Here is a 16,516-nt window from a genome sequence, read left to right as displayed (position 1 = left end):
TTGAATTGTACTTGCTCTGTGTACTTGGGCATACCATACTGCTTCAGTATATCTGTTAAAAGAGGCTAATTTACCCAGCGTATAGAGTTTTTTTCTGAGAATTAAATGTAAGAATAAATATAAATAACTAAGATAAATTAGGGTCATCCTATGAGAGTGAATGTTTCCTTAAATTTGTACCAAGCACCTCTTTTGTTTCACCCTGGTCATGGCCCTGCTGAAGGAGATAGCATTTGACTCTCTTTTTAAAAGATAATCAGCTAGACTATTAAATTTTTGAGCTGCTGGTAAAAGGCAAGAGAATTTTGGGTTAGGGACAAAAGACTTCATTACTCATGATAAAAGCAGTAGCCAGAGCTTCACATTCTCACTTGTTCCCTTTGTCCTACAGGGACAGTGCAGGTGCCATAGATGGCTGCCTGTACATATACTGCATTGCATTAAAGGAGAGGAACACTGTGCTAGGGAATCTATTGCTCTTATAATGGTTATTAATTAGCTGTTTATGTGGAGGGACATTACTTCAACTGTCAAGGTCATTTACTTCAAACATAACCCTGAGAAATGTCCTGGGTAAAGAGCAGTCAGGGCCTTTCACTCTTGACAAACTCTGCAAGAAAGTGCAGAGATGCTTGAGCCCATGGCAGATTGCCTCTTCTAAGAATTACTATCGAAAGAGAGTGAATAGATTATAGAATTTCAGAACTGGAATGGATCTTAATGGTCTAAATCATTGCTGTCCAGTAGAAATATAATGTGAACCACATGTATAATTTAAAATTTTCCTCAGCCTTATTGAAAAAAGTAAAACAATATATATATAAAAAGTAAAACAATAATATATAACCCAATATATTCAATATATAACCCATTATATTCAAAATATTTCAACATGTAATTGGTGTAAAATGGTTATTTATGAGATTTTGAATTTCTTTTTCATGTTGAGTCATAGAATTCTGGAATGTATTTTACATTTACACAATGCATCAGTTCGGATCAGTCATCTTTCAAATGCTCAATAATCACATGTGGATTGTGCTTCTGTATAGGACACTGTTTTTAATCTTCAGAATTCATCTTTGAATGAACTTTCAAACTTTTAAAATAAATATCTTTAAAAGTGGGATTTTTGGGGGGCAGGAGGTGCTGAGGATTGTACCCAGGGCCTATATATTCTACCCAAGCACTCTACCACTGAGCTGTGCTCCTAGCTCTAAACATAGGATTTAAAATTCATTTTATAATACAAGAGTTGCAGATAATATAGTTGAATAAACAGGTATGTTTTTAATATACAGATGAAATTATGATGCAGCAAGTCTTTTCTAGAATCACATGCTTAAAGACTGTGCTCTTTCATTCCACCATAAATGCCTTCACCTATTGTGTATGTTTTGAGAAATAAGCTTTTGTTTTAAAAGTAACTTGTTTCTTATTGTACAACAGTTGACTTAGAAAAACCAAAGCTGTGAAAAATAAAAATCCTATACAATTTATATATATTTATTCTCTAGTCAGAAATTTATATTTGTTAACGGAAATGTATGTCCGTTTTTCAGATGTATTTAACCATTCATTTATTTATTTATTTTTTCATTGAGTGCCTAATAAGTTCTTGCCCCCTTTTTTAGGCAGTGAAATATACTGTTTCTTCTTCGTAGAGTTTGTATTCTAGTGTAATTGTTATTTAACTACATTGTTCTGGTCACAATTATATTCTTCAGGGGTGTGGTGCAGTTATTTAATGCTGTTCAGAAACATCAAAAGAATGTTGATGAAAAGATTAAAGAAGCAGGAGGCTCTATTAGAAAGCGCACTAAGTTGATATCATCTGTTTCCAAGAAAGATTTTATTAGTGTTCTAAGAGGAATGGATGGGAGTACAAATGAAAAAAGTTCATCTGGGAAGAACTCAAAAGCCAAACAGGTAAGACATTTATACAAGATTCAGTGCATCACTTTTTTGTTTTTAAATAAAGAAGTTAGAAATGGGAAAGCAGATAAACACACATAGACACAATAGAATCAGTTTCTTTTAGATTTTATTCTTACATGTATATGGCTCAGTTTGAAAGTTTGGATTCTTTAGCTTCTTGAAGATTTACTCCTTATGGAAGTTACCTGTTATAGGTCTCATCCCTGCCATTTGAACTCAGAAGGGAAATAGATTCATGTAAATTGGTTAGAGATGGAGATTGCATCTCTTCTATCTGAAATCCATTTTTGCTTCAGAATGTATAACCTAGGTGAGGATGACAACTTCAATTTGTGACATTTATCCACAGATTAATTATGATGGTGTATAACTTCTAAAATAGGAAGAGTCAGAGTTGTAGGAAATAATGGTAGAAAGTCCCTTCTATTGAGGTAGCTTTGGTAATTCCCATCCTATTCAGAGATTAAGATTATAAATGTTTTCCATAATTTGGCTTGATAAAGTTTGCTTTTCCAATCCTTTGACCTGTGGACCTCAGTAGTTCTCCTTTTAATTTCCTAGATAAAAGGTTCTGAAATATGCTTTGATCTCATGAAGGCTAATTTAAAAAGAATTAAAGCAAAGTACTTCGATATATTTGATGGCTTGATTTATATGGCCACCAGTATGTACTTTATTCAATCGGAGTAAGAATTTCTGTCATGAATGTTTTTGCATGTATGTGTTTTAGAAAAACAGATGACCTTGGCAAGAAAAATATTTAGGAATTTTATGCCAGCCTAGGGTTGAAGTATTTTCAGGTTCTTTGATTAAATGTTGTCATTTCTCCTAGTTTATTTTATACTTTTCATTTTTCGATTAATACATAATTATGCATGTTTATGAGGTTCAGTGTGATGTTTTGAGTCATGTACATTGGGTTATGATCAAGTCAGTAATTTACATGTTTATCACCTTAAACCTTTTATCATATTTTTAGTGAGTACATTCAGAGTCTTCTCTCTTGTTTTGCTTTTAAAGCAAAAATTTATATTTGAGATCATTGTGCCATGGAACACTAGAATTTATACCTCCTGTCTAACTGTACTGTTGTACCTATTGACCAATCTTTCCCCATATCCCTCTTATTTGCCCTAGTCTCTGATATGTACACTCTACTTTCAGCTTCTATGAAATCAACTTTTTAAGATTCCTCATGAGTGGGATCATGTGTGTTTATTTTTCTTTGACATGAAGTTATGTGAAATAACTCCATGGCTACCCATGTTGTAACCAGTGACAGGATTTAAAAAGATTACTGATATATTAGAATTATACACGATAGTGGGTTTCATTGTAGCATGTATTTGTACATGCATATACCATTTGGTCAATTTCATTCCCTGTCACCTCTCCCATCCTCTCCCCATCCTCTCCCCTCCTCCTTCCCTTGGTTCCCTTTTTTCCTCCCAGTTTCCCTCCTATTTTCATGAGATTCTCCTATTGTCTCTCCATTTCCTATCCAGCTTCCACATATGAGAGAAAACGTAAGACCCTTGACTTTCTGAATCTGGGTTATCCACATAATGTAATGCCGTCAAGTTTCATCCATTTTCCTGCAAATAACATATTTTTGTCCTTCACGACTGAAAAAAACTCCATTGTATATACCACATTTCCTTTATTCATTTATCTGTTAAGAACACTGAGGCTGGATCCATAATTTAAGTATTGCAAGTTGTGCTATTATAAACATGTATACAAATACCACAGTTGCATGCTGACTCTCTTTATGGTTGAGTAATATTCCATATTTTGTTAATTCATTTATCTGTTAATAAACATTCAGATTGATTCCATATCCTGGTGTTTTGACTAGTGTTGCAGTAAACATAGGAGTGCAGGTATTTTCTTCAAACATACTGATTTTATTTCCTATAGGTATATGCTCCGTACTGGGATTGCTTGAATTGTATGGTAGCTTTTTGAGGAACACTATACTATTAGAATGCCTTTTACCAAAAATATATAAAATAAATGCTGATGAGGATGCAGAGAAAGGGGAACTCTTACATCCTGTTGGTGGGAAAGTAAATTATTATAGACATTATGAAAGATTTTTTGTATGGTCTTAATTTTGATTAAATGTTTCTTATCTCTCTCTCTCTTGATATCAAAGGACCTAAATTGTATACTTATGTAAAATGGCTCTCATTAGTGCTATTACTTTAAAGTATCTGTCAGAAGTAATTTTATAAACACATGGATGCTATATGTAGGGAATTATTGTAAAGATTTGAAAAAGATTTAGTATTGGATGGAAAAGAAATAGTGAGAAAACAGAAAGTAAGAACTTTTTTTTTCCAGTTGGTGTCAAAATAACTTTTTCTGAAAGCATTTACTTTTCCTTTGGAATTATTTTATGAATTATGAAAATAAATGAAGTGTCCTTTCTAATGGTTTATTACATTTTCATTCTACCATTTGTTCTTGTTCTTGACCTTTTTTCCTACTTCAGTGATGTCAGGCATAGTATTTTGGAATAAGGTAAAAAATTACTTGAGATTGAAACCAAAGTGACTTTGTTCTTTTCTTAGGTTTAGAACTACCTACCCTAGGGGCTGGGGTTGTGACTCAATGGTAGAGCATTTGCCTAGTGCATATGAGTCACTGACTGGATTCAGTCCTCAGCACCACATAAAAATCTGTCTACAACTAAAAATAAATAAATAAATAAATAAATAAATAAATAAATAAATAAATAAATAAATAAATAAATAAATAAATAGAAAAAAGAGTGACTTACCCCACCCTACCAATGAATGCCCTGGCACACTTCTTTCTTTTAAAAATATTTGTTGTCATTTTGATTTTTTAGTTATGGAAAGACACTCAAAAAAGTTATGTTTGAGTTGGCATCTGAATAACTGAAAAAGGATTGTCTGAGAGTGATTGTTGATATAAAAATACTAAGTGCCTATTTGTATAGGTGCTGTCCTTATGTCTTTTAACGTCTTTCAATTAAGACTAAGTAAATAAGTAAGCAAGGTCAACTTGACAGTGAACAAATTCTACATAAGGATGTCTAGATTATTTCATACTATGCTACCTGAAATAGGTGGGATCTTTAGGTAGTTGAAGAGAAGGGAGAAAGGCAAAGGTGGGGATTCTGTCTGGAACCTACTGGACCACCCCAGAGCAGTGTACTCTTTATTTGGAGATATAATGGTAGTTCTCTGTGTACTTTATTGAGGAATCTCCACACCATTTTCCCCGATGGCTAATTTTCGTTTCTACCAGAAGTGTTTGGAGGTTTCCTCTTTCTTCATATCCTCACCATCATTTGTTCGTTTTCTTTTTGAAATAGCCGCTATAATGGGATCTAATGGAGAGGTGGGGAAATGACTCATTGATTTTGATTAGTATTTCCCTGAGAAGTAGTGATATTGAGCAGTTTACATACATTTTGGCCATTTATGTAACTTTTGAGAAATGTATGTTCATATAGACTATTTGTCCATTTTTAAATCAATTATTTTTATCTTACTGAGTTCCTTAGGCATTCTGGATGTTAGCGCCTCATCAAGATAAAAGTTTTTATATATATATATATTTTTTTTTCCCATTCTGTGGGGTGTCTCTTCACTCTGTTGGTTGTTTCCTTTCCAGTGCAGAAGATTTTCAGTTTGATATAATTCCATGTATCAATTTTTGTTCTTGTTTGTACTTTTGAGGCCATATTCAAAAAATCTTTGCCCAGATCAATGTCCTGAAACATTTAGCATTTTTTTTTAGTAGTTACATAGTTTCAGGTCTTACATTTAGATCTGATTCATTTTGAGTTGATTTTGAATATGGGAAGAGATAGGGTTTTAGTTTCATTTCTTCTGCATATGGATATTTAGTTTTCCTGGCACAGATTATTGAAGAGACAGTCCTTTTCAAAGGTGCCATAAACATACATTGGAGAAAAGATAGCCTCTTCAAAAAATGGTGCTGGAAAAACTGGATATCCATATGTAGCAAAATAAAATTAAACCCTTATTTCTCACCCTGCACAAAACTCAACGTAGGTCAAGGGCCTGGGCATTAGAATGGAGACCCTGCACGTATTAGAAGAAAATATAGGCCCAACTCTTAGGTTGGCTTAGGAACTGAATTTTTCAACAAGACCCTTAAAGCAGAAGAAGTAAAGTCAAGAATCAATAAATGGATGGGGCTGGGGATATAGCCCATTTGGAAGAGTGCTTGCCTCACTTGCACAAGGCTCTGGGTTTAATCCCCAGCACCCCTGTTTCACCCCAAAAAGAATAAATGGAATGGCATCAAATTAAAAAGCTTCTTCACAGCAAAGGAAACAATCAAGAATGTGATGAAAGAGCCAAGAGAATGGGTGAAAATTTTTGCCACATGCATCTCAGAGCATTAATTTCCAGGAACTCAAAATACTTAATACCAAAAAATCAAACACTCCAATAAACAAATGGGCAGTGGAACCGAACAGACTTCACAAAAGAAGAAATACACATGATCAACAAACATGAAAAAATGTTTCAACATCTAACAATTAGAGAAATGCAAATTAAGACTATATTGAGATTTCATCTCACTCCAGTCAGAATGGCAGTTATCAAGAATACAAGTAACAATAAATATTAGTGAGGATGTGGGGAAGAAGGTAAATTAATACATTGCTTGTGGTACTGCAAATTGATGCATCCACTCTGGAAAGCAGTATGGAGATTCCTTAGGGAACTTGGGACCACCTTTTGACCTAGCTATCCCATTCCTCTGTATATCCAGTGGACTTAAAATCTGCATACTACAGTGATGCAGCCACATCAATGTTCATAGCAACTCAATTCACAGTAGCTAAGCTACGGAACCAACCTAGGTGCCCTTCAACAGATAAATGGATAAAGAAAATGTGGTATATATGAACACAATGGAATATTACTCAACCACGAAGAAGAATGAAGTTATGGCATTTGCTGGTAAGTGGGTGGAACTATCATGCTAAGTGAAATAAGCCAATCCTCAAAAAACAAAGAACAAATAAATGTTCTGATATGTGGATACTAACATACAATAAGAGGAAAGGGGTGGAATAGAAGTTCATTGGATTAGACAAAGGAGAATGAAGGGAAGTGGGACAGGGATAGGAATGGGAAAGACAGTAAAGTAGAATGAATTGGATGTAACTTTCCTGTGTCCATATATGAATACACAACTAGTGTAATTGTATGTCATGTACAACCACAAGAATGGGAAGTTATACTCCGTGTGTGTGTGTGTGTGTGTGTGTGTATAAAATATGTCAAAATATACTCAAATGTCATGTGTATCTAAATAGAACAAAAAATAGACTGAACTTTTTTGATGCTTCAGCTAAGAATTGGTTGACTATAGATATGTGGACATATGTCTGATATATTTTTGTTCCATATATCTGTGTGTGTGTGTTTATGCCAGAACTATGCTATACTACTCTATCTTTGTAGTATGTTTGGAAGTCAGGTATTTTAATACCTCCAGCTTTGTTTTTTCTGGTCAGGATTGCTTTGACTGTTTAAAATCTTTTGTTACATGCAAAAAGGCATTTTTAGGATGCCTTTTCTGTTTCTTTAAAGAATGTTGTTGGTATTTTGATAGAGATTGTAGTGAATCTGTAAATATCTTTGGATAGCAGGATAGGACAGACATTTCTAACAAATTCTTCCAGTCCGTAAACACGAATGTCTGTCTATTGTGTGAGACTATCCTCTTCAGTTTTTTTCATGTATACCCTATAACCTTGCTTTTTAGAATTTATCTCCTTGGTTAAATTTAAACTTATTGCTAGGTATTTTTTACTTTTTGTAGCTATTGTAATTGGAATTACTTTTATCAAGATATTTTTAATTTGGTCTAGGTGGCTTAAACATTGTTACCCTTAGATTTTTTCATCTATTCCTAATTTTAATATACACAATGGTTATTTGTGGAGTAAAGTACTTAGGAACTCATATGTTAGAAAGTTTTCTTTAGGTTCAAAAGTAGTATAGTTTTTTAAAAGAACTCTTTTAGGGAAAGGCTTTTAGAAGACTTATCTATATTTATTTGGTCCTGGGGATTAAACTCAGGGACACTTAACCACTGAGCCATATCCCCAGCCCTATTTATATTTTATTTAGCGCCAGGGTCACTAAGTTGCTTGGGGCCTCATTAAGTTGCCGAGGCTGGCTTTGAACTCAAGATCCTCTTGCCTCAGCCTCCTGAGCCACTGGGATTACAGGTTTGCACCACCATAACTGGCTGACTTAAAAGTATTTTTAAAGATGTAAAACTGATAAATTTAAGTCATGAATTGCTTTATTTCTTAAAGCTGAGTCAGGTACTGCTAGGTAAAACAAAAAGGTTCATTTCAGAAGAGATAATAGCTAATATTTATAAATAAGAAAGCCTTCAACTAGGGCTTAGGATACTTCTTATAAGTAAGTCGTTGTCTGTAAAAATTAGCTGTTTACATATTTTATTTATTGGTAGCAATTGTAGATCTGCTATCTTTATCACATTAGACTAGATAATTGGTATAGGAGATGTATAAGACTTTAATAACTATAAACATTATGCCTTTTATGTTCACAAATTTAACAATCACATTTTTCTTTTCCTTTTCCTTTTTTAAAAAAAATCTGGTGTTGCCATGCTTATGTGTAAGAGAAAGTCATTCATTGGTGAAGTCACTACCCAATATGTACTTCTCATTTTTTTGTTTCTTAACCATTATATAATGTCACAATAAATCTTGTTATATATTAGTGATATTCTATATTATTTATATTTATGTGATATGGGACTAGAGGAAGGGAATACTGGAAAGGAGTAATTTGAATTGGAGTGAGAAAGCCTAAGAATGATTTCTAGTCCCAAAATAGAAATTTTGGACAAAAGGTTGAAATTTGGTTAAAGTTTGATTCTGTAGAATGAATCAGCCTTCCAAATAATTCATTTAGAAACAAGAAGAGGAACCCTTTGCAAAATTGTTTAATAAGTATTCTGAGTAGTTTTCTTGAAGTTAGAAGTCTTAAAGGTAGAAAAATTGTGACGTGAGGATGTTCATAGGAAGTATGATTCACAAGAGTAGTGTGCGTCAGAAAATAACTTTTGATTTTAAAATCCCGTGAAAACAACATGTTGAAGGGGGAACAACCTACTGGTTCTCTAGTTTTTGTACAGCTGTCCCTCAGTATTTATGAGGATTGGTTCCAGGATCCCTGTTTATATAAAAATCCATGGATGCTCAAATTCCTTATATATAATATCATAGTATTTTAATATGACTTATATCCTCCTGTATACTTTAAATAACCCACAGATTACTTATAATATCTAACATAATGTAAATGCTGTGTAAGTCGTGTTATAATACATCGCTCAGGGAATAATGATAAGAAAAAAATGTTTATACATGTTAGGTACAGATGCAGTTTTGTTTTTTAAAATATTTTCAATCCACTTTTGGTGGAACTCACAGATAGAGAGGGCTAACTGTAATTTTTAAAAATTTCTTCTTCCATGTAGGTTGGATATATAGGGTGTTAGCTAATGAGTGGTATTGGAAACAAATATTCAGAATAAAAAAGCTGGAATCAGATAATGTGTTTTATATATTCTGTTATTGACTCTGTGCTTTATTTCTTGGGGTTTCTTGTGGGGCCAGTTTCATTAGGTAAGAGCTGTGATTAGATTTAATTATTTTTAAGGAAAAGAAAGCTGAAGATTTAATTGTTTTTGAGGAAAAGAAAGAGCTGAAACTATGGAAAGATGGTTTCAGAAGAGGCTACTGCTATATTCACAGCCGGAGGGAGACCTGAATGAAGGTTTTGAGGAAATGGAGTGGGATTGATGGTGTACAGAAGAGTTGGATTGGAGAGGAATGTTGGAGATCTAGATTGACTTGATTTTGAACTAATATGATCTTGAGGGATTAAAGGAAGGAATTGGGATTGTGAGATTTACAATTTGAGAGACTCAGATATGTAACCACTTTCACCAAAATTGAGAATTTTGGTGAAAGATGGAGCATGTTTGAGAGTGTACACAGTTGGAGGCAATGTCTGCTCCAGGTTGTGATCAGAAATGAAAAGGATGGCAATAAAGGTCAGATTAAAAGCAAGGGTGTTGAGAAAAGAGTGTAGGAGAACAGCATGGCCACAAGGGAGTAGACAAAAGGATGGTGTCAGAACCTGAAGAGTATTTTTCAGTAGGATCCCTGCATCTTTAAGGACAGTTAGCCTGTTTACCAAGTTAGGGGAGATGAATGGTATATTTTAGTCCCCCCCCCCCCACACACAATTAAATTTAGAAGTTTTTAGGCTTAGAGAATTAATTTTCAGTTACTTGAAGGAAATTCCCTTACCTAGAACCTGTAATCAATCCCATATGAACCAAATAAGTGCCACAGCAGCCATACCAATATGTGGCAAGTCATATTGATTGATAAAACCTTAATATTGACCCTGAATAATTAAAAAAAAAAAAGTTGTATTAGGACACTGTGTAAGGAAGCAACAAAAACTTAACATTTGGTCTAAAAAAGATTTTCATTAAATGAAGCTTAACTCTTAAATAAATATATTTGTTCCCCTATTCAGAATATGCACCTATTCAGAGGGATTTGTTGTCTCGGTATATTAAAATAATAAAAAAATTATTAATATAGAGGCATTCGTGTTTTTCCTTGACCTTCATAGTTGTAATTATTCCTTTTGCTTTCTTTGAAAGCTGACTAAACTGTTAGATTTCATGGAATTTCATGCTCTTTCTATAAAGGCAAGACAGAAGCAAATGTGATGCATCTTAAATCTGAGTCTCAAAGGAAAATATGTTGGCTGCTGGTAGGAAAGAAGTTACTATATGCTACTTGAACTCTTGAATTACAGACTTTCTTCAAGGTTTTCATTTATCTGAAATTACTACAATAATTTTGTTGTAAGGGAAAATGCTAGCTAGTTTCTATAAGAAATCTTCATGGTTAACAGGACAACAAATTTCTGTAAGATCCCTAGAAAAAAAATGAATAGAAGAGGCTTGATATTTATTTATTTGTTCTGATTTTGTGTATGAGCTCTTCAAATGCCAAATGTGGGTAAGTTAAGGTGCTCAGTTTCTCCTACATTTCTCTTAAATGGTAGCCTTTTAAGTTCTTCATAGAGGTGAAGGCTTAGTGGTGGGAAGGTTTTTGAAACACCTTATTAACTTATTAACCTTATTTTGAAATACCTTATTAACTTTTCAGTGTCTCATGACCCAGACTCTGAATTGCTGTGTATTTTTAAAACCATGCATTTCTCTTAGATCCATTGAAATCTTTCTCCTAAAGAATTGGAAGCCTAGAAATGGAAAGACTTTACTTACACTTGTCTTTAGGTGTCCCCCAACACTTTTCAGGACATAGGTTCCTTGCATATTTATGAGTTCCAAAGGCAGAGAAGGGGGTGGAGCAAGATACTTACTGTCCTTAAATTGCCCCTGTTTTGCAGGGCAGCAGTGTTTTACTCTCACATAAAAACTGCTCTAACTGGAATGTGTGGAATCCTAACTTTGTAAATAATTCAGCTTAATGTTTGTTTACTGAAAATGCCTAAATAGATAAGTTTAGACAAAAGTGAGACTCCCAAGTTTGAAATGAGAATGAATAGGATTGTACACTTTGTTCTTGATGGGAACAGTTTAAAGTCAGTTTCTCATTGTATTCACTTCTTTTTAAAAATATGCTGTTTAGTTTTAATGTGGAGTAGTTTCTGATTTGAACAGTAGTTTACCAAAGGGAACTTATTTTTGGCAATATGCTACATGCAGCATTTGACATGGGAAAAATAAGGGTGTAAGTGAAGTCTAAGAAATAGCTGTATGGAGCTTCTGTAAAAAATCTTTAGTTAATAATGGTGCTGTACATTTTTTGGCCCTATATGAAGAAGTGCTGTCAAGTAGCTGCCTGTATGGGATTTTCATTAGTGGGATTAGGGCTTTAAAAAAAAAAAGAAAAAAAAGAGTCCTGCACAAATGAGTTTTATACTGCATGTTCTTACCTATGGTGAATTTTTAAAATCAAAAGAATATTATATTGTTTGCTAAAAGCCAACATTTTTTTAGTAGTAGGCAAGTGCTTTGTAAATGCTTTTAGTTACTATTAGTTTGCATTGAATATCACTAGAATAAGCTCCATATATTTAGGGCTTATTTTTTTAACCTAACAATTTGTAGACAAAGATAAATTCTGAAGTTGGAAACCAATTTTTAAAGTGAACTCTTACTACTTTCACCTGAATTATTGGATAATCTAAAAGATCTAAAATAATTTAATAAAATTTTAGATTTGGAACGTCCTTACTCATTTTACATGCGTTGGGTCTATTAATGCATAATTCTTAGAAAATAATGAAACTAGATTTGGGGGAACTAGAAATTTGTCCCATTTTCTCTTGTTCCCCATTTCCAGGATATGGTTAAATTAGCTATATTACATGTGAGATTTTACTGATCAAGTCAGTGTAGTTTTAAAGTGAATGCTTTCATTCTACTTGAGTGTTCTCATCCTTATAAATAGTTTGTAGAGTATCATTAAAAAATAGCAGATTTCCTAATTTGGGGATCCTGAGGAAACAGGATGATCTGGGACAATAGCAAATAAGGACAATGGGTAAAGGGGCTGGGAGGGCGCTTTTAAGTGTTTACCTTGTGCTAGATACTATGCAAGATGCTTTATCATAATTATCAGTTGTAGAGGTAGTAGAAGTCCCATTTTAGAGTAGAGCAAACCAAAGTTAAAATGGTTAGTCACTTATCCCACATTACATCCATAGTATTTTGTGGATTCAGATTCAGTCTATAAGACTCCAACATTCTGTTGTAGCCATTAGTGTCTGCTGCTTAGAAAGATCTGAGGTACTTAATGTAAAGGGAATCCGTACAGAAAACTCACCCTACTCTTACTCAGGTAGGCTAGCACCATAAGGAGCCACAGTGTCACTTGCCAGAACTAGGGTAGTAAAGGGAGATAGCTTGCAGTCTGTTTCTTTCTTTCTTTTTTTTCCCTAGTTCTCTCATCTCCTTCATTTTATGAACAATATAATGGAGCTTGATAACATTTTATAATCTTAATTTCTCAAAACTGTTACATGTAAGATTATTATAGTAAGAAATTTCAGAATTAACAAAACTTATGATCCTAATTTAGAAAATTCTTTCTGAATTCACTCTTAAAATTGGCTTTTCTAGTACTTTATTGAGGAATTAAAACTTACTAGAAATTAACTGCATCTTATATTTAATAAATCATTTTATGCCTAGTACAAATTTTAGAATTCTCTTTATTTAGCTCCTTCATGAATTTTTTTTTAGAGAGAATTTTTAATATTTATTTTTTAGTTATTGGCGGACACAACATCTTTGTTTGTATGTGGTGCTGAGGATGGAACCTGGGCTGCACGCATGCCAGGCGAGTGTGCTACCGCTTGAGCCATATCCCCAGCCCCTTCATGAATATTTTTAAACAAAATTTTGAAAGAGTAGTAGTATGAATATCTACATTTCTATTATCTAGGTTTGTTTACCCTTGTTTGTTTTTTGTTTTACATAGCTATCTGTCTTTCCATTTAGGTTTTGTTTGGGCTAATTAATTGAAGGCAGTACCCACATGCATACCAAAGATCTTCTCCTTTTAAAAATAAAAGTTTATTGAGATATAATTCACATACTACACAATTCATAAGGTTTTTATAAATGTGAGAATCAGATTCTAGGCAAGGTCCACCCACACATTGTATTGGTTTTATCTTATTTTTATATATTCTAGACCAGTCCTTTTCAGTTTTAAGAAGACTGATTTTTTAAGGCGAAAAGCCAGTTGTCTTGAAGAATGAATAATGCATGTAGGGTTTAAATTTATCTCATAGTTTCACTATAGTGTCTTTTAACTTGGACTTGTAAACTGGAAATTAGGACTAAAACCTTGATGGAATTTAGATTAAACTTTTTTTGGCATAATTATTTTATAGGTGTGGATAATTATTTCATATAAATACTGGATATTGCACCATATCAGGAGACATTATCAAAATGTCCAATATTACAGATGCTGTTTTGTCCCTTGGTCAAAATGATAACAATAAATCAAAGTGTCCCCAACAGTTATAAGTACTTCTTCGGATGAATACCTTGGCAAGAGCAAGTGTCCCTTTCACCATCCATCTTTTTGACTTTTAGCATCAATTATTGGTCCTTGCTAAAACACTTGACCCTTTGGAGGATACAGAATGGTAATTTCTCGTTTTCTAATTTATTGGCTAGCATTGGTGAGGGAATGAATGAGAGTTTCAAAAAATGGGAGTTAATGTTTCTTTTCCTTTCTATTACTATTTTCCAGAGTAAGGAGTTGGTTTTCAAGTCACCTCTAGTGCTGGCAAGAGAACCTTCCTTCCTTTGCCCTTTTGTCAGTCTAAACCTTTAAAATGGACATAGGGACGTTATTCATTTAATGTTATAATCAATTACAATCATTACGCTTTTTGATGCTTAAGTTTGCAAATGTGGCTGTAGGCACACATGTAAACTGGTCTGGGCATGAGTCCAGTTTTCTTTTTTTTAACATTTATTTTTTAGTTTTTTAGGTAGATACAATATCTTTATTTTATTTTTATGTGGTGCTGAGGATTGAACCCAATGCCTCATGCATGCCAGGTGAGCATGCTACCACTTGAGCCACAACCCCAGCCCCCATGACTCCGGTTTTCTTTGAGGGCTTCATTGTTTTTGGCACAAGATGTCCTGGACAAAACCTTGTGCTTTCTGTCTGTATCCTAGACCTAAAATTACGCTTTTCTCAAGGATCCTTGGTGGGAGCAGTCTATTTACTTTGAAATCTTTTGTTCAGTAAATAGAACTTAGTTTTGTTTAATTAGCATTTCATGGTATAAGAAGTACTTTTACATGTCTTCATTTAAGCTTTTTAATGAATTTGTGATATTAAGACATTGGTATCTATTTTCCAGATTAATTCACAGCTCTGCCAATTTATGTTTATAAATTTAGATTTTAATTTAGGTACTGTGTAATAAAATAGCAAGGATGTGCTTTAAGAGATTAACTTGCAGAATGTATTCTAAATATTTCTAATTTCTAATTCACTGTGAAATGTATTGAGCGCACTTGTCAAAAGTCTCCTTGGAATGTTATATTTGGCTTTTTGGGCAGTTCAGTAAACTTTAACTTATTAACAATTCTTAAGAGAATGGAAACAATGAGGAAACTCCGAATCAAACTAATGTTTCCTGTAACTCAGTTCTATGAACCATATGTATGAAGAGCAAGTTGGAAAAGAAACCACCAAACAGAATCATTTTGAATAAGGACTTATGTGTTGAGTACATGTGTTGAGTACCAATGGCAGAAAATTAAAACAAAAATAATTCAGTGGATTAAAAAATAAATTGACAAAGCATGTTTTTCAGAAGCAAAAAACGTTTTTAGAAAAAGAGAATGAAATTTTCTTAGAGAATTATATACTTTAATATATGCTTGGACTATAATTAAAGGTGGTATAATTTCAGCATTTTCTTTTTTTTTCACCTCTAGGATATTCTACTACATGTTTTTTTTTTCAATTTTTTTTAGATATTGATGGACCTTTATTTTATTCATTTATTTATATGTGGTGCTAAGAATTGAACCCAGTGCTTCACACGTGTTAGGCAAGCACTCTACCATTGAGCCACAACCCCAGCCCTACTACATGGTTTTCTGATTTACTTAGATCTTACAGATTACCCATTTGAATCTGCAAACTATACAGAAATATGGAAACTACATAAATAGTTAACACAAATTAAGCCCAAGTAAACTTATTGAAATGTCTTAGAAAAGGTTAACATAAACAAATTAATGCAGGGAAAGGCAAAAATGGTTTTAGAGAAATCAGTTGTTGTTTAATTGCATTGGTCTTTGAGAAACAGAAAAATTGAGTTTCTGTTGATATGGGGTCTTTCATATAGTCTTGATCTGTAGATTCTTTGTTGGAACTATTTTACAATCTAAGAGGGAATTTTTTCAATCCTTTATGACCAGTGTCTTGCATCATTTAAAAAAAAGACTACATTTCATCTGTGTTGATTTCTACCAGAATATCTTTTTCTAATGTAAAAGAGTTCCCATGTAGGCTTCATTTTACAGGAAGAATTTTCAATAGACTTTAATCAATCAACAGGTAGATTACTAAGTACACTTGAAAATAGCTTATTAAAGATTTTAAAAACAAAGGTAATTCGGTTGAATTAACCAGTGCTAAGACTTCAAATTTAGGTGAAATTACATTGAACATTCTTCTTAGGGAAAGCAATGAAATAAGCTAATTCTGGTTGCTGAATATAAGGTGTGATTTACTATTTGTTTATTTATTTATTTAGGTTTTAATTGAATTTTCCTCCATCAAAATGGAATGAGGTGTTAAGCTCTTTAATTATTTGGTGTTACCAATGAATAATTCCAAACCTCTTTTTTTCAGTATTCTTTTTAATAGGTGCCAATATATCCTCATATTTTGAAATTGAAACAGATTAAC

The 16,516-nt window shown here is 33.2% G+C and overlaps 1 protein-coding gene across 2 annotated transcripts in view; it reads left to right on the top strand.

Annotated features, from left to right (window-relative positions):
- Positions 1-16,516, top strand: part of RRP15 (ribosomal RNA processing 15 homolog) — a 47,155-nt gene that overhangs the window by 17,460 nt on the left and 13,179 nt on the right. For both annotated transcript variants that reach the window (XM_081297482.1, XM_081297483.1), the window contains one exon: positions 1,728-1,929. In XM_081297482.1, the coding sequence (XP_081153608.1) occupies positions 1,728-1,929 (202 nt within the window). The remainder of the gene's footprint in view (positions 1-1,727; positions 1,930-16,516) is intronic.

The sequence above is a fragment of the Spermophilus citellus genome (genome assembly GCF_964194105.1).
Source record: "Spermophilus citellus genome assembly, chromosome: 6".
Lineage (NCBI taxonomy): Eukaryota > Metazoa > Chordata > Mammalia > Rodentia > Sciuridae > Spermophilus > Spermophilus citellus.
The sequence above is the reverse complement of the archived record's forward strand: the minus strand, read 5'-3'. Positions and strand labels throughout refer to the sequence as shown.